The 19,340-nt window shown below is 47.1% G+C and overlaps 1 protein-coding gene across 1 annotated transcript in view; it reads right to left on the bottom strand.

Moving 5' to 3' along the window:
• Positions 1–11,670, bottom strand: part of FGF14 (fibroblast growth factor 14) — a 418,914-nt gene extending 407,244 nt beyond the window's left edge. Inside the window, exon 1 of the mRNA XM_075139379.1 lies at positions 11,017–11,670. Coding sequence (XP_074995480.1) covers positions 11,017–11,224 — 208 coding nt within the window. The 5' untranslated portion in view covers positions 11,225–11,670. The remainder of the gene's footprint in view (positions 1–11,016) is intronic.
• Positions 11,671–19,340: the final 7,670 nt, after the last annotated feature.

Here is a 19,340-nt window from a genome sequence, read left to right as displayed (position 1 = left end):
CATCTTCCATCTTAAATCTATTAGCAGGTACTCTTTTTGGCAGCCAACTTAGACCACAGTCACTCCAACTAGCCACTGAAACCCCAGGAAAATGGGCCTCAGCAACATAACAAACCCTCATGTTGTTGTTTCTCCTTGTATTTTATTAAAAGGTTTTAACCTAGCCTGCACAACTTACAGCTTACTTCTGCTTTGGTTATAAGGTCCTAAACTGCTGCCTCAGCTTTCATCCTGATGGCAGCTGACACAACCGGAATAAAATCATTCTGATCCAGCATCTAAGAGGCCATGAAACCAAGTAGCCATACAGTTAAACTAGCGTGATATTCACCTGCATATCCTTAGGCTCAATTATTTTTTCTTACTGTGCTTAAAGACTTCTTTTTTTTAATCGAGAGCACTATATTTACTTAGGTATCTTGAAGAACCCCTTAGATTGCGTTTCTCTCAATGGTGTATAGCAATGCTCAAAACCAACATGCGTGATGTTGAAGCGCTAAGTGAGCCAATGTCTCCTAAGATACACTTTCACGGAAAACCTTCAATGAGGAAAGAGTATCTTCTGTGGCCCACAAATCACAGGACTCATCTCCACTTCATGTCAGTAATACCCCAGATACATCATGTCTTAAAACTGCAAAGACAAACTGAAACGAGGAAAGACAGTAGAACACAAAATCACAGTGACTCCATTCCCACTATCTTGGCGCACATTCCTCCTACCATGAGTAAACTCACTGATTTTACCAAGTTATGTACTACCTAGGGAACTACAACAGCTTTATTTCTTTTCTCTTACACTGTTACAACTCCACAAACATTATCAGGGTTTAAAGTCCCGATCTGAAACAAGATAAGGCCTCCTTCAAAAAATGTGGGTCTCCAATACAAACACTACATAATGACGTATTTGCTGTAAAACAATGCTGTACTGCTTTTAAGTGCCCTGTTCCATGGAAGAAGAGTCCACGCTACAAGTTTCAAAGGTAAGCAATTCATCTATGACATGTTTCAAAACTTTGTGCAAGTAGGCAGAGCTCAACACTTCAGAGCACAGGAATTACTGGCACATACAGTCACTGGTTTTGCCACAAATGTCCCTGGTCAGCAGGAACCCCAGAGCATGTTGCACTGAAGTGGCATGTTATAATCCTCTCATACAATAATGTCTCAAAACTAGACTATCAAAAGTGAACTTAACCAAAAGTCAACAAGTTGAATCAAAGGTGAGCAAGATCCAGACGATGAGTTCGCTTTGTCTGTACCCTGCAGAAGGTACGGACATACGGGGCATGCCTTGCATCCACATGGATTTTGCAGTTCTCTGGGAACTCTTCAGCAGGATACCATGGCCACAAGCTTCAAGGAGGCACGTAGCACCAACGTGAGCAGGCAAAGCCAGGACCTGGAACCAATTCCCTACCAGGTCAAGTAAGAATTGCTCAACAATATTATCCAGGAAACTTTCCTGGAAGCTGACGAGTCCTGCTTTAACAGTAGAATCCCACATAAAGCATTTTATCCTCCAGCAAGTAATATTCTCAAACAATCCTCAAAAAACATGAAAGGGATAACATTGGTTCTTAGGTCTTCTGAATCCTCTTGCTGATTTTACTGTCTTTTCCTAATCGATCACAGTTGCTTTACTGCCTCTGCATTTATGTACTTCATAATGTAGTACATAAACATGCTATTGTTTATGCTACTGTTCTGCTACTGTAAATTAGCATAAAGTGGGAGACCAATCATTCATATAGCTCATGCCCAATAAAACGAAGGATAGTCCATCAGCCTACCCTTCATCCATCATAAATATCTATTACATCAGTAATAACCTGTACAGTTGTTCTGCTCACTGCCACTAGCTAATTATTCAAAGTGGTGGAAAGAACTTAAAAATATCTGAAAGAAATATAATTAATATATATAATATAATTATATAATTAATAATAACTAGTTTTCCTCAGGGACCCTAATCCAAAGTAAAAAGGTGAGATGCCTGCACAAGCAGCAGGTAAAAGAACTGAAAGAGATGTGAGAGGCTATAATGGAGGCGACAGTGTTTGGGACGGGTCAAGGTCATATTCACAGAGATAAAACAGGTCTGAGTAAAGCCAGGAGACTAGCAAATGTCGGTACTGAAAGCCTGTATAACTCTAGTTTTTGAGGCAGAAAGTCTCCTTCGCATGGGGACAAACATAAAAAAAAAGATTTATACTGTCTAGGAGGAAATCGCTGGGGGGCACAAGGCTTTACAAATCTTAATCCACCTGCTAATGCCATTTAAAAACATGGATTTTAGTGAAAGCTGAAAGAGTCCAAGACACAAAATGGCACCTGGGTTTTAGACAGGCTGAAGTTAATTCACATCTGAGATCTTGGGTTGATCTCCTAGTGGGATAATCTGCCTAAATCACATTTAGGTTCAGTTTCTCAGGGACTATTAGCAGTCTGGGTATTGACTTGCAATTTCTAGTTGCAAGAAAATCAGAACTGTAAAGTGTTTTTTCATATCCTGAGCGCTATGAATTAATAAGCACTACTATTAATTTAACCCTTATTAAGATATTCCTGATAGAATACTCTATTTTATAAGATACTGCTGTACTAATGATTTAACTGGGTTTTTTTTAGCATTTCCCTACTCTTTCCACGTCTTTTTCTATATTTTCCACTATGTTTTGCAGTGGTAGTTCCTGTTCATTTCATTCAATGTCAATAAATGTAGCTATATTAGCAATGAGTGATACGTGTAGAAACTACTGGGCAATAGTAATGCTCCATAATGCACTTCTCTAATGAGAAGCGTGAACTGGGAACTGTTTAATCTGGACGTTTTGTTTGAATGTAGCAGGACATGCTTAGAAATACATTTACTGAAAGAGTAGTAAGTCTGGCAAAGTTGCCTTCTTTAAATTAACATTTTCGGCTCAAACCTCATTAAAGAGCAATGAAATTCCTGTATCTTTCCTTTGCTAGCATGGGCGAGAACCAGGAGATTTATATGTAAACAGAAGTCTTTGCTTTTATATGCAAGCCCTCTCCTATTCAAACCATTCAGCAGTGGTACAAAATTCTAGTTTTCAGTCACACTAGAGCTTAATTCTTTAAAAGCTTGTTCAAAGGAGCAATATCCTGCTTCTTCCCTCAAGAGAAAGGACTTTGTGAAAACATGCCCTTTGCACGAGATACTTCCTTATCCCATAGGCCTAGAAAATCCATAGGAATGAACTCCTTTTAGCTGGACGGACGCAGAGGCAACCTGCCAATACGGGACTCCCAACTCCTCATAACCCTACGGTTTTGTGAGCTTCTGGCCTATGGTGAAACTGCGGGCAATGCTCTGCGCGCACCCACGCACACAGCCAGAAACACCCACTGACTTCAGGAGGACCACAGAGGCAGACCCCCATGCAAAGGGATGCGTCAGCCGCTGTCTCATCTGTGTCCTCCAAAGCCAGAGACATCCTACATCCTCCGCAAAGGCAAGTTATACTGCATAGGAACTGAGATGGTGATAGAAAGTCTGAGTATTTTCTGACAGTTCAAGGAAGGAGAAGGCACCGTGAAGGAAGTGCTCTTCACCTTATAGATGAGATACTCAGCCCTGAAAAGCTCCCCATAATTGGTAATCACAAACATGGAGCAGGAATAGCAGCGTTAGCCTCTGGTTTTCAACAGGAGAAGGACCAAGGAATACCCACTGAAAGCACAAACCCCTCCGCACCCCTTCCACACAGCACGCGGTTATGTGGAGCTCGCTGCCACGCAAAGTTTTTGATGCCCAAAATAGAAATGCTGTTTGACAAGTAAAGGTGTATAGCTCCTTCAGCGGCTACTACATGCAGTGGCCTGAATAAAAGCTCTGACTTAAGACCATCCAGTGACAGCTGAAAACTGAGAGGATAGATTAGGGGAAGGATCAAACCTAGATTTGCCCTGTGCCTTATATTTTTCTTACACCACCTAATGCCCAGAGCTGGAGACAGGACGTGTTCAAGAGCTGAGGCGCGAGTCCCGCACATTCTGTATCCTCACCATGTTCTTATCTTTCCAGATGACAAAGCTGCACGAAAAAAAACGTGGATGACATGATGAATTTTCAGGGAACAGCAAAGTCTGTTCCCCTATCAGCTCAGTGAAATATGAACCTTTCTGGAATCTCCTTAAAACATTTTTTTTATAGAGGATTACAGCTTATTTGTATCACTGTCTGAGAGCAAAAGCCAAAACAATTCCAATGGAATTAAAACGTTTAACCTTGGTTCAATTCTACTGTCTGATGAGACCTGGTTAATTTTAGTGCCACAAAAGTAATTTCCAAGATACTACCTTCTGTGTGCAAATGTTAAACTTGTTCAGCACAATTCCTCACGCTGTTTCCAGTTAAAAGTAAAATAAGCTGGTGTCAGAGTGAAAACACAAAATACGGACATTAAAATTACACCATCGATTTCTGCTAGCAACTGCATGTCATTTGCCCCACACAAGCATCCAATATTAACTCTCAAACTATTAAAATGTTGATTATGTTCAACACAGTATGTTACCTAAACTAGTGCATCAAATTGTACTGCAGAAGGTGTTATTATTGACTTGTGCATTGAATTTTACTACAGGTATTATTATTCTGACTTCTTAATGCTGCCTCATCAGCAACTATTTACTTTCCTTGCTACTATTTAATGTGAGTGCTTCTAACAGTGTATGCTACAGATACACCAAACCTGCATTCCATTTATCCATTACAAGCCCTTCACTTAATGATTTTTGAGATTTTGCTGTCAAAAAATCCTCTTCAAAGTCAGCCTGCTCCTGATTTGAGTAACAACTTTGTTAGTTATTCACACGGTATTTACCTTTGCTGCAGAGTATATTAAAAAAAATACATCACTTACATACATTTTGCTCGCTGTTCAGTCCATCATGGTGCCAAACACCATCAGTTCCCTTTGCAATTATAATTTTCAGTACTTCTGAGTGGCTCAGAACCTCTAAGGATCCACTTCGAGAACACGATCAATAATTTTTTTAATAGCCAGTCTGAAGATGAATATACTCCTTTGAGCACTTTACCACATGGTCTCCAATAAAAAGATTTTCTTCCCAGTCGCTTCATTTGTTCTGACAGTAGAAACACGCTCTGAGTAAGAAGTGGGCTCTTCCTGAGCTAAACATGGCCCTGGTCCTGCAAAGTTTATTTTCTGCTGTATAGTGTCTTTCTGTACAGTGGCAAGTAGCTCTCAGGTACATTAATCATATATCAAGCCTTGTGCTACACCACAACAATTTTTTTCTTTTTTTCACAACAGAGATTGCAAAATTTCAAGATCATTCAATGTTTCATTACTCAGTAAGTTGTTCAGTAAACTAGTAATTTGTCTTTGAAAAGCTATCATCCACTGAAATGCGAAAAGCAAACAAAAGGACCAACAGGACACTTGTGCAATGTTCAGACATTGTCTACGATTTTTAACAAGCAGGAAAGCAAGGCATAGGGAAGTAACAGTGTGTCCCAAATCACAAAAGCCATCTGAAACAGAATTAGGTATAGAAACAAATCACTGCTCCTGAAGTAACAAGATCATCCTCGACCAAATGAAACCTGCTCCAGCAGGACTCAGTGCTCACAGGCACATTCGGCAAACGTCTGTAAATATTCAGCAGAGTTTAATGTGCACGCCACCACTTCATTTATCCAACCACATTCTAGACTCGCAGCATTTCATCCTACATGTGGAGTGATTACACAAAAACCTCAGTAGTGACCCCACCAACTACGAAATGCCACCTTAGAGTCGGTGTAATGTCCTGCTTCCTGTTTCTTCAGTTTTAGGAAGTCCTCTTGAAAAACTGGTTTCCAGTTTCAAACAACTCTCTCCTCTCCAGATTGTATTTTTACAGGCATTTACTGCACGGAAAATCTTTGCAAAGGGACAAATTCTGAGTGTCTAAACCAGTCTTTATCTAAATTTGAAGTCAATAGGAATTTTAGCTCAAAATGGACATACTTAACATAATTGAAGCAGGTAAGTAGAATAAACATCAAACTCAAACGAAAACTGCATACACATAAATATTTAAACCAATGATATCTGTAAATACATTTTTCATATTTTCCCTAAGCCTAAGTTATCCTCTGTATATTTGAATTCATTTATAAATGGCCTATCATTAGCAGACATTGAACTAGGTGCAAGCATTTTATCACAGTAGGGAGATGCATGAGCAGGCATAAATTTCACCCCTTAACAAGTAGAATATGCAATTTAATTTGATCAAGAATAATTAAATTTGTATAAATTCAGGAAATGATTCCATAGAGGACAAGACTTCAGCAGGTGAAATACATGTAAATAGGCAATTTTACATTTGAGCAAGAGAAACACACCACGGCTCGATTAACAATATAGAAATTACAGTATTTAGGCAGTCAGAGCTGCTTTTCAGACCTACGTGAAAGAAACTTCACGGACCCAATCCCACAGCTCCTACTGAGGCAAAATACCCTTTGTCTTTTGGTGGGAGGTTTGTTTTCTATGAGTAAGGAAGGCAGCGGGGGGCCCCAATTTACTTAGAATTCAGATAAAGACACACACTATATATTTTATGGGCAGGATCCAAGCTTCCGCTTCAAACCTCACATGGCTGTGCTTAGAAACTTTTTCAAAATGATAAGCAACCATGAAAGAACAGTCTGACTATTTTACAGAGAAGGAGTTTAACAAAGGACTGCGCAGAGATCCCCGTTCAGCCGCAGCCTGCATTTCAGGTGCTCTTCTTTTTAAGCAAGTTTTGTGCTTGAGATTGATATGGGATTGATACTAACAAAAACCAAATTCCTCTATCATCAGCAACATATTTATAGCAATGCCAATTTCCATCTACTCTCCTGTCAACACCCCTGACTGAGTTGGAGAGATGCCTCTTTGGAGGTAAATGGAGAGGAAACCGGATACATCCTCTGTCTGCTGGGCTGCCACCAGGAGTGAAACGTGATAGCAGTTCCTGCCACAGGGGCATCTAGTACCCCAGCCAACTAACTCATCGCCCATGGGCACCCTAACAGCTGTCATTTGGTAAAAAAAAAATCTATTCACTTGCTGTATTTGCTTCAAAAAACACCCAGAGATACCCTCCTTCCCCATTTCCCCTCAAGCCCCAAATCCTCCCCATGACTTAGCCGTGCCCTAACTGAAGGTACCCAGTTTAGAGCCTGGGGGGAGAAGCCACCAGGATAGGATCTTATCATTACAAGCCCTGGCTCAGGCCTTATGGTCTCCAGCAATTTTTAACTCTTTGTGAGAAGTCTCTTATGTCTCGCATTTTGTGAAGCCCTCTCCATGTGTATGACAAGCGGAAGGGCAGAGTTAGATGGGAATAATTACAAAAGCAAGTGAGGCCCAGGGAACCTAACACATTGCAAATATTTTCATGCTGGACAGGACGCTGAAGATATGTGGGGCTTCATTACTCGTTGTGCTATTAAACTCCGGAAAACTCAAAAAAATTCAATCGGTGCAAGCAAAGCCACACCTATCGATTCTCAAAGTTTTTCTCCTTATGAAAACATGTATTATGAAGACATGTAAAGAGGTAAAAAATTGTAGCAGCTTCTCTTTCTGGGATATCAAATTTGAAACAAATTTGGTCATAACAAAATTATTACCAAAGAGAAACCAAAGCCTCCTGATGCAACCCTGCCAGAAACTTGCACACAGGCCACCGGACACCCCATCCCTCCCCTCGCTCCAGAGCTCTGCCTGGTGCTGGTAAGCCCGGCGGGGCCAGCTGGGGCCCCCGGGGATGGCAGGGGAGCCCCGGGAGGAGGTCATCGCACGGGGGGGGTGGAGAGCTGCTGCCAGCGGTGGAGAGGGAACGCAAAGCAGAGAACATCTGGAAATGAGCCACCCAGTCCCGTTCCTGGAAAAAGACCAGCTGTTGAAACGGGCAAAAAAAGTGCACCAGGCCGAAAATAACTAAATAAACTGAAATTACCGCCAGCGTTAGCTGCCTAACCTGCTTGATTTTCCGCATGGTTTGATCAGCGGCAGCTGCCCGCTCATGTGGTGCCTTTTGAGACCAAAAAGCCCAGTCGCTCCTGAAAAGTTTGGCGGGCAAAGGGGGCCGGGGGGGGGGGCCGGGGGGGTGTAGCGGAGCCCCGTGCCGCAGCGGGGACGGTTCCCCGGTTCCCGCGGGCGGAGCTGCCCGCAGAGGGGGAGCCCCAGGTCCGGGGCGCCGGGGCACCGGGCGAGGCAGGGCATCACGGCACCGGCTGCCTGCTCTCCCGCGGGCGACCGCAGCCTAGATGGCGATGACCTGCCCCCAGAGCAACAGCGCCTGTGGCCGAGCTACCAGCTAATCCGGCCAAGCGGATTATTAGCCTCCCCAGACAATTAGCCGCAGTGTAGCGCTCCCGGGAACGGGATGCCAGGACAGGGCATGCGGCTCGGCTGGGCTTGGCGTCCCGGCTCCTCCGCCGGGATCACGTCGGACGGGAGCAGAGGGGCGCAAACTGCGCGGGGCGGAGAGAGAGACCAGGGACCTGGCCGGCGGGGACGGCGACCGCAAGCCCGCACCTCCGCGCTCAGCTCTCCGACCGCCCTGTGCCCCCCTGGCATCCGTGGCAGCGGGGGGCAGCGACCCCCCCAGCCCGCCCCCGCGGGTTTCTGCCCCCCCAGTCCGCCCCGCTTGCTCAGACCGGCTCCCACCCACCCACCCCCCAGGCATCCCCTCGGCCGGCTCAGCCCTCCCCAAGCCGGGTGGCAGTGGCGGCGGAGTGCAGTGCCACTCGTGCCACCCAAACCCACTCGTCCCGTGCGGAGGGGGCAAGTGCGGCAAAATCCCTGGGGAGGAGGAAAGGTGTGCTGTGAACCCCTGGCATCCCGAGGGACACGTCTCGGCTTCAGGGGCCGTTTCCTTACCAGCCTCCCCTCCCCAAGGAAAGGACACGAGCCTTTTTTTTGGGGGGGAGTGGGAGGGGGATTTATACGCTTCTCCCCCACCCACCCCCCCGGTATGCAAACTGAAAGGTCTAGAAACCACCACCACCACCCCAAGCCCTTCCTCTGGTGCTTCGCCTCTCGCCCAGAGCACCACCGCGCTAGAGCCGGCACCCCCCCGGGGGCGGGCGGCGGCGGCAGCGGGCAGGGCAGCGGGCAGGGCAGCGGGCAGGGCAGCGGGCAGGGCAGCGGGCAGGGCAGCGGGCAGGGCAGCGGGCAGGGCAGCGGGCAGGGCAGGCAGAGCCACGCCGCCGCTCTCCTCTCCCCCTGCGGTCACGGCCCCTGCATGCGCGGCCCGGGCAGGGGGAGAGGGGGCGTCCCCAGGGGCTGCGAGAAGGTGGCCGGCTGCCCGGCCCCTGCCTGCCCCATCCCGGCCCGGGGGGGCACACGGCTTGGAAGTTGCCCCTGGCCGGGGGATGCGGCTCGCTGCAGCGCCAATGGGCGAGTGAAGCAAAGGGCACTTTGCGGGAGGCTGAGCGCAGCCTCCGGCGGGGCATTTCGGCCTCTTTGGTATGCTGAGAAGTAGCTGCTCTTTGCTGCAGCGGCAGCGGCGGGGAGGAAAGGGGCGAGCCGAGCTGGCAAACGGGAGTGAGGGGGTGGGGAGAGAAAAAATCCGCCGAGGTGCCCACCGCGACTCTCTGCACCGGCCCTGAGCTGGGCACAGCAGGAGCCGGCACCCCGGCTGCCGGAGCGGAGAGGGGTGCGGGCTGGCAGGGCTGCTGCTTGTTGATGTTGGGGTGTCAGAGCGGCAACGAGAGCCTATGATCTACTACACTGCAGTGCCAGCGTCAGGAGCCTCCTGCTCAGGAGCTGCCACTGCAGGGCAGCCGGCACACACACACCAGCCCGCACACCGGCATCCCTCCCCTCACGGCCCCGGCTCCAGCGGCTCTCGCCTCCCCCGGCACGCAAGTGCTTGCAGACAACCTGCCGGCCGGGGGAGCGAGCACAGCGGCGGGGGGGACCAGAGCCCGGTGTGAGGGGGGCGGGGAGGGCCGGTATTTCCCCTGAAAAGCTCCCGGCTCCCCCGCCCGCCGAGCATCCCTTCTCGCCCACCTTGCTAGCCAAGCCGCGGGCTTGGCCGCAGGGACGCCCCGAGCAAGAGGGGTGCAACAGCGGCAGCGTGACCCCCCCCCCGGGACCGGGCGGCCCAGAGCACCTGCGCTTGCATTTCTTATGTAATGTACTGCAAGTTTCCCCCTCGGAGCCGGGCTGAACCGAAGCGCATGATCCTGGCTGCCAGGCAGACATGGAGACGGACGCAGAGACACCGGCGTGTGCACAGAGGGGTCATCCCGGCAGGGAGAGGCGGAGGAGACGCAGCCACCCGGGCGGTGCTGCTGCTGCCGCTTGGCATGGCTGGCTGAGTTGCCGTCTGGGCATAAGCCCCAGGAAAGTGTCCACCCCCTTTTCCTCACCCCCCCTCCACCTTCCCGGCCTAGAGTCCCCGGGGTGAGTGATAAGGGGGAGCCCCCAGGCCGGGGGCGGGGGGTGTCGGGCTTGACTTCAGAAAGCCGAGCGAGGCGGGTGGGGGTGTGTGTGGGGGTGACATATTGCAAGCTAATCAGAAAGTGCTGTGTAGGACCTGAGCCCTGGCACACTCGCCCACCGCAGGCAGGGTCGGCTCACACCAGCACGGGAGACCCGGGCTCCTCTTCCCAGACTGACTGGGGGTGTGCACGGGGGGCTGGCGTCGGGGACGGGGGGTGGGGGGGGTCTACCGGCTTCCCCTCAAAATGGGTAGCGATATAAAAGTTTCCTCCTTGGGAATAGCACATAGAAACTAGGCGATGCAGGCTGGGCTAGGGTCGCCTTTGATTTTTTTTTTTTCTCTTCCGTGGCTGAAACTAATCCAAACCGCTCCTTGCTTATTCATACACGTATGCACATGCATGTCCGTGCTGGCCTCGTTATATTTCCCCCTTCTCCCCTCAGCAGGATTGCAGATCTACCTCGGCGAGCAACAGACAGGGTAGCATAAAAGAAAAACAACGCAGTGCAATGGATTGCTTACCAGTTTGGTTCTTGTTTTTCTTAAGACTCTTGCCACAAAGACACTGCAGCATATGCGATCCTTTGCTGAAAATGTTCCAAAGAAACCACATTGATTTGGGCGAAAAGCAATCCAGCAGCTTATACACCCTGAGAAAGAAGAGATCCTTGTGGTTGCATAATAATAAATTGAGACCAGTTCTCCTGAAGAGGGGCACCAGTTTTATCATAGAAAAAATGATTATATTCCGATCTTCTCCCAGTTTTTTTTCCTCACGTGGTATATTTCTTTGAGACTTTTCAACGGATGCTTTTTTTTCAGCCAGGCTGAATGGTTATTCCCCCTAGATCAACACTGGATTATAACCAAAAGCGTGGAGAGAAAATAAAAGAAATCCCTTTTTTCAGCGTGAAGCCAAACGAAAAGTAAGGTAGCGAAATCCCAGCCGAGGCCAAAACCTCATCAGAGACACCGGCAAAACGCGGAGGAAAGATCCCCAGAGAGAAAACCATAGCCTGGCACTTCACTGCTAGGAGGATGGGTGGATCTGCAGAACAAAAGCCACGGCAGGATCCATCCTACTGAACGACTGCCATTGTGCAGCCCCGCGGCGGGAGAGCGCACCACCAGCACCCGCCGAACCCCGGCTGAGGCGCAGAGACCGCTGCCGGCCGCGGGCGCGGACCCCGCCCGCAGCCCCCGCCGATGCCCCGCAGTCCCGCCGCCGCCGCCGCCGCCGCCCCGCGACGCCGCCCGCCCTCGCCCGCGCGGGCCGCTCGCCTCCCGGCCCCGGCTGCCGCTGCGCCCCGCACCGCCGCGCAGGAGGCAGCACCCCCCGCCCCGCGCCGCGCCGCGCCGCCCGCCGCAGCCTCGGCGCCCAGTCGCCGGCGGGCGCCGGGGGAGGAGGAGCCGCCGAGCCCCGCCGGCCCCGACCGCCCTCACGTACCCACGTGCGGCCCGGCACGGCCCGGCTCGGCTCGGCGCGGCACCGCCCGCGCGGTGGGCAGGCGGGCTGCCCCGAAGCTGCCCCGCGGGGCGAAGCGCCGCAGGCCGGGGAGCGCGGACCCCCTCCCCCGCCATGAAGTGTCCGGACCCCTGCCCCCCCGTGAAGTGTCCGGACCCCTGAAATCTGGCCCTCCCCCGAGGCTGGCCTTTGCCCGTCTCGGTCGTGCCACGGTCTCAAAGAACACGAGTGGCCAACGCGGCCGCGAGCTGCATCGATCAACCTGAAAACCGTGTTTCTGGATGCTGTCCCTGCTGGCGTCATACCTAAAAAGGGTTCTGGTGAGGTTTGGGATTACCCCAGCAGAGGCAAGCGCCATCTGTTTCATTTTAGGATGATACCATGCACGGTGGAGTCCTGGGCCATGATGGGGGTTCCCAAGCACCGCAGATACCTACAGAGGCAAAGCTGAAATAACCCCACACAGCACCTGCTACGCAGCCGAATTGACAGGTCCACAGGCAGACGGACCAGCTCCTGAGCAGTGCCACTCACTGGTCTCCACAGTCCCACCCAGGGAGCACTACTGCCCTTTCACCAGTCTTCCCCGGCCTCTGCAGGAGGGCTGTGCCGACCAAGCCCACACCGGTTGCACCCATGCACAGCAGCGGTGGCACCAGAAGAGCTGGAAGCTGATGCCCATATTCTCCCTCTCCCCTTTAGATGCTCTGCCAGACTGTGTGGAAGGTGTTGGAAGTGATGGGACAGAGAGCATGAATAAATGAGGGAAAAGGTGATGAGGCAGTAGTAGAAAGGAGCTGCTGAGAAGAAGGGGGAAGGAGAAAACAGGTGATAGAAACGGGACAGCAAACAGCTCGCTCTCCTCTCCTCCTGCTCTGTCTCTCATTGCCAAAGTCATCTATATCCACCTTCATGATCATCTTTACCTCTTTGGACAAAGGTTCTCTCTTTGACCATTAACTTTTTCCAGTAACAGAGTACAAAATAGAAGTACCAGGACACTGTTTTCACCTGTGACATTTCTATTAATATTTTCATTCATTCAGACGTGGTCAGATGTTGGTGTTTTCTCCTGAAGCTGTGGAAGCCACTGATTAGAAAAAAAAAAATACTGAGAGGGCAGGCTCTGTGTATAAAAACTGCAGAGGTTTGTCTGTGTGCTTTTCCTGCCCTGCCAGGATCTCTCTCTGGTTACCAACATTTGGGTAACTTACAATAAACGTTTGGTCAGCACACCAACAAAAGCGCTGGGAACCGAAAATTTTCCAATAGTTCTAATTTCAGCGAGATTCTGGATTTATGCATATAGATGAACTGCTTGGTTGCCAGATCCTCGTCTACGTGGTATTTAAACATCATTACTCTGTTTAACAGAGGTGAGGAATGACGCACAGGAATGAAGGGCTATATTGTGAGAAGTGGCCCATGGAGTTTGCAGAACATTATGGAGGGGGGGTAGGTGCCTACCTCTCAGCACCCAAAAATAAAAATAAGCAAAACTTGATTGATAAAATTTAAGAAAAATTAGAAAGAGAGTGAGGCAGAGGTCTCAGAAGAAGTTAACGCTAAGACGTGGCTTGGTCCCTTGTCCCATCCCCTTGGCTGTGCTGCGTGTTGAGCTAACGAAGTGTCCTTCCTGACGTGCAGACGTTACACGGGCTGCTGGGAAGACGAGCTGGCTCGGCCACCTTGCAGCCAGCTGGCTGGGAGTTCACAGCAGCCCTAGTGCTATTCATGGTAGCTCATATGTCACAGCTCTCTACAAACATAAAATTGATCTAGAGTCTTCCCAAAATATCTGAGGTCTGTGTCTATCTTCCCTTGACCACAAGAGCCAACATTATACAGCTGGGAACAGCCTGTGATCTGTAGAAAACAAAAAGTCGTTTACAAGCTTTCCACCCAAGTAATTGGTATATATACCTCCCACAGGCTAGCATGTAACCCCCTACTTTCTAAATGAAAGTAAAACTTCTCTGTAGCATCTCACCATCATTGAGATGTCAGGAGTGGTGGCTACAGAACCAAAGGGGGCTGGTTCTGATGGTGATACATTATCTAAGGTTTACTGGAATTAGAACATAAGCAGAAACTCCGTATCTCAAGTGAGAAAACTAATGTTCACCTTGCCTGTCTGGTAACTTAATGCCCTTGAAGAGGTCTCCAAAACATGGGAGGCCTGCAGAGAAATACCTGAGCAAGAGCAAGAATTTATTCAGAATTCCTCTTTATGCAAAGTCAAAGTCATGGAAAGATTAGCCTTTTGAAAGAAGAATTGACCTCTTGTGGAAAAAAACAGAGGAAGTCTTTTCTTCTCAGGTGAAAAATGTATAACAACCTTAAAAAGTCTAAACCACATACTTAGACCTATTTAGCCTAAGTATAAATTATCCTTTCCAACTCAGATATTGTCCCACCTTAGACAAAATTTAATGCATTCATCAATTTGTAAAAAACACAAGATGTTCATAGAAGCATAGAAATGCTCCCTTGTGCTTTAACTGTATGAACATCTCCCCTGACAGATGTGAGGTCCAGGGGCCATAAACAGCTATCAGTCCACAGGGGTATGTATCACCCCTCCTTTTTCCAAGGGAGAAGCTAAATGCAGATGATCTGGCAGAGCAGAGTCCAGCAAACGGGGTGACATACGATGCGGGAGGGACGCCTGTAGGTTTACATGTAGGATTTGTCTTCAGGAAGCCTATTAAAATTCCCTCCATCAGACTTGGGGCAGACGTGCCCGAGCAGGTTGTGATGGCCGTACTTGCCTCTGCCTAACCTGCGGCAACCAGATGGCAGTGACCGCCTTTAAGGCCCTTGGCAGGGGTTAGAGACAGGAGAGGGATTTACAGATTGAGCTTTTCTGCCTGCAGCCATCTCCTTGGCTGCGCGTTGGGGGCTGCCCCGGTACTGACTCCCGCCGGCTTCAGCACAGAGCCCGGCTCAACTAACCGAAACTTTGGAGAGCAGAGCCCTGGCCACTCCATGACGTACGAGCAGCTGTAAAGCACTCCGGTTATGGCAGGGGACTGGGCAATATCCCTGTTTAAATTGCGGGGCTAATACTGCAGTGTTTTGCTCTGTGGAAACGCAAGTCAGTCATTGCAGAGCCCATAATCTGTAGCAAATCTGAGATTGTCGTTGTCATACAAACAAAATACAGCTATGGGTAAAGCAGAAGGCATTCATTTTTAAACAAACCTGGTCCCGGCACCACTTTCAAATGCAGATTTTGCCTTTTTTTTCCCTTCAATAATAGAAGTTTCATGAAGGGCAAGAGCATGTACTACAGGGCAGAGGGTAGTAATTTGAGAAATTAAGAACATTGAAGAAGCAGTTATAGTTAAAATAAAACAAATACACGGCAAGAAATGTCTCAAGGACTTAAGGGCAATGGCACTGAAGAAGCAATTAACTGTGAATCTAAGCAAATATTGCAGATTTTAGGACAGAGGAAAGACTTAAAAATAGCTTAGTCTAAGTTGTTTAGGTGATATAATGGTTTGGTATCTGTAGTTGCTTGATTTAATTTCAGATATGTGTAATTGCTATAAAGACTGACTAGTGAAACTTTTATAGTTCTTAAAGGGCAAAACATTTGTGTTACAGCTCTGTGGCTAAATTAAAAATTGTGTCAGTGAAGGACTGCCAAATGCTTCAAGTGGTTTAAGTGGAACGAAATAATTCTGGTTCAGCAGAGCTTCTGAAAAGCTTTTACGTTTGTGTCTCAGTTTATATTTATTGTATTTAAAAGAAATCAAACTATTCGGGAAAGAAAAAGATACCGTACTGTTTTGTCACTGACCTGAGCAATAGAAGTAACGAAGTCTCTGAAAGATCCTTAGAATAGAAAACCAGCAAACACTGATGAAAGCATAAGCAAAGCATGATACCTTATACATCATGCTATGATCCAACAAGGAAGCAGAAAATAAATATTGATCTAAATGAGAGTGTAATTGATACAGAAAGCAGAGACTCAGTTCCTGACGAGATAAAGAGAAGTACGGCGTTGAACACGTGTTTGCAGACTGTTTATAGTTGCCTTGGCACCATTTAGCAGAGCACCCTAAGGCAGCAGCTGCACCGATTAAAGTGGTGGGCACCAAAGGTGGTGTGGTGGGGTAGCCAAGCTATTTAAACAAATCACAGTGATATGTGTAGACAATGCAGCACTGTGAGCATGAGGACGGATCACCAAAGAACAGCAGAAATCTGTTTGCCATCAAAGCAGAGCAGGGGAATTTGCAAACCTACCTGCTGGACAGAGAGGCCTTTTTTCCTGAAGTATTTTATCTGCAGTATTTTCATATCAACACGTATGTTCTCTGAAACAATAATCATCATCCACAGGAGGAAATCAGAGTCCCCCGAAGGAATAGAATCCAAACCATTCAAAACATGAATCAAGAACATGTGTTTTCCCTTAGAATAAATTATTGTCCAGGCTTGGCTTGTTGTGCAATGCATCTAACTTAGCCAGCAATATCAAACTGTCATAAGGTAAACAGTGCCCTTCAAATAGGTAAGTAAGAAATAGTTGGAGATAGAAGTCGACTCACCTATTTAGTTGCCTGACATAGGAACTGATCTCACTGAAACTGTAGACACTCGGCCACACGAGGCAAGAGGGGAAATCCAGTCTGCCCTACCTGAGTATCTTTATCTTTCCATTGATTATGCAGAGAACAGAATCCAGTCCATCCACAAAATTAGCCAGTGGCTGAAGTTGTAGACCTGGCAGCGAGAGACCCTCTTCAGTCTAAAGAGTGATTATCTAATCACTAGTTCCTATCATTGCCATTATCTGTAACAACAGTCCAATATAGCAAAGCATACATGGGCCAGGCATTAGATCTCTCCACCTATCTGAAGGTCTTTGAGCCCTACAGTAGTCCATTCTTTTTCTCTCATGCCCACAAACATGTCAGGCTCGGGAGAGAGCTGGAGCAGATTTCTAGTTCTTCCTTTGTTTTTTCTGGCACACTGCAGGGACAGGTAGTTTGTCCCAAGTTGGGTACAAATGAGAAGCATGTTTAAGTAACTGATGGACAACCGTGTGGCTGTATTTCTCAACATGAACTTAAAAGGGATGCGGTCACCACAGCGCTGTCTCTCAGATGTGAGGGAAGGGAAAGCTGTGTGCAGCATAGGCAGATGAACGAAATATCCATGGGCGAAGGAAAATATGGTTTTAAACATAACTGAGGAAGGAGGTAAGGAGCCTTCCCTTTCGTTTCCCAGGTCATGACAAAGACTGATCCCTTCAACAGCAGGACACATCTACAAATGCAGAATTGTGCTGGAGAGCTGCTGGAGCTCCCTCGTTCAGGAGAGAGAGACATAGAAATTGTGAATGCTCTGTAAAAATTTGTTATTGTAAGGAAAAAAAGGAGTTCTTTTTGTCCTGTTCCCAGCACAGTTTCTGACAATGTCCTTCCTGGCATCAGCATAATGAATGATGAGAAATTTCTATGCATGAGTTTTCATGAGTGTTAGGACAAAAAGTAGAAGAACCATCTACTGAATTGCTTGCTGGAAGGAGTTATTGACACTACTCCACTCTTCATGTCTAACATTAGGGGCTGCAGCCCAACTATTACAGATATTTAGGTATTTCCCACAGAAAGCAATACTTTGAGGACTCGACCCAAGGTCATAATGCTAAGGTCACTGACAGAAGCTTTTTCTCTGTTGTATATTATGTATATGTCAGATGCTATAAAACAACAATTTGTAATAGCCCAGGTAAATACGACAAAAAACAGTTAAAGGAATTAAAGAGCTTAGTAAGCAGAGACAGTGCCAAGAGTTGTTTGTTTTTTTCAGTGAGAGCTCTCTACATGCCAGATTTCATTATCACTAACCATTTCTACAGCAAAAGTGATCAAGAAGAACAAAGATACTTATTCTCCTTTTTTTTCCCCGACCATAAAAGTAGCCAAGGCTTACCCAAGACAGAACTAATTCAGATCTAGCTTGAGTACCCTGATAGGCAATTTTGCTGTGCCATTGAGACACAACTGAGATTTGGAAATGTGTCTCAGGTGACCCACTTTTGCTTTTTCTTCCTGTCTAAATAAAGAAAAATATTTTCTTGGTAGAGACCACACCAGGGAAACTATCCATTCTTTAGCTCCAAAGCCGTGCTTTCTACTTCAGAAAACTGTATAAGTTTTCTATATGCTCTGATTCTGAGAGGTTATTAACATATGAGTATTGCTGAAGACAGCTGTAATATGACCTATTTTTTTTACATCTAGGAATGCAATTATTCTACAATGGATGTATAAGGTGACTATTCAAGACTGAATTTGAATTTTGATGCCTGATGATAGGCATAGCGAGTGGATTTCAGCTCCCAGTTTAAAAGATCTAAATGTAAGACGTCTATGTGTATTTGCACATAATCTATATATGTCTATGTGTGAGATAGATAGCTGTCCCTGTTCCCAAGGTAGTCAATGAAATTTCCTCAGCACAGTGAATGGACTCTAAAGAAGAGTAGACTCTAGTCAACGGTTTTTCTGCTCACCTCAAAACAGACACCAGGTCAGCTTTGCATCAGGTCAGCTGAAAACCACTCTTGATTCCACTGACTCTACTGACTAGCTTTCCATAATAGAGATTACATTTAAAAGCCTTAATCTGCAAGTTGAATCCAATCCTTTATCACATATGGGTGATATGCCAATAAACAGAAAGTAAAAACTAGTTGGTTTAATTTCAAAAATTAGCACACTGTCAATGAAGTGAATAAAATAGTAGGTAGGTCAGACATCTACTGATGAAGAATAACCTGTGTGTGGACATGCTGGTTTCTGCACGTGCAAGTTAAGCTGCACTAGTTTAACTTTCTACTATGATCACCACCCACATAAACAGCTTGATCTTTTGAGGTGCTGAGAATTCATACTTTCTGGAGCCAAGAAAAGCTGCAACACTACATCAAATCTGAAAATTGGGACATTTATTTAGATTGCTATGCGGCAATGTTGATTTAAATACCCAGCTTGAAAATGTCGGCCACAGCTTCTTCAACGAGGAAAGAAAGCAGTACCTTACCATAGCCAGTGAAAGGCTCTTTATCTGGTCCTATGATTATTATTCCTTGTTCTTCTAGTTAACATGTTCTTCCAGTTAGCATCTTTGCTTTTTTCTAGTTTTTCCCCAACAGTTTCTGGCATGATGTTCTGCTGATTGATATCAGTGATGGCCCCTCTTTGACACTTTTGGCATTTCCAGATCTTTTCTCCATATGTCATTGCTGAAGGTAGAGATTTGCACCACGCAGAAGTCATGTCCTCCCTTGCCTTTTTCCTTATGCTATCATGTGTACCAAGAGTTGGAATGATTGGGTAAGTTGAGACCTCTGATT

The sequence above is a fragment of the Calonectris borealis genome, chromosome 1, assembly GCF_964195595.1.
Source record: "Calonectris borealis chromosome 1, bCalBor7.hap1.2, whole genome shotgun sequence".
Lineage (NCBI taxonomy): Eukaryota > Metazoa > Chordata > Aves > Procellariiformes > Procellariidae > Calonectris > Calonectris borealis.
The sequence above is the reverse complement of the archived record's forward strand: the minus strand, read 5'-3'. Positions and strand labels throughout refer to the sequence as shown.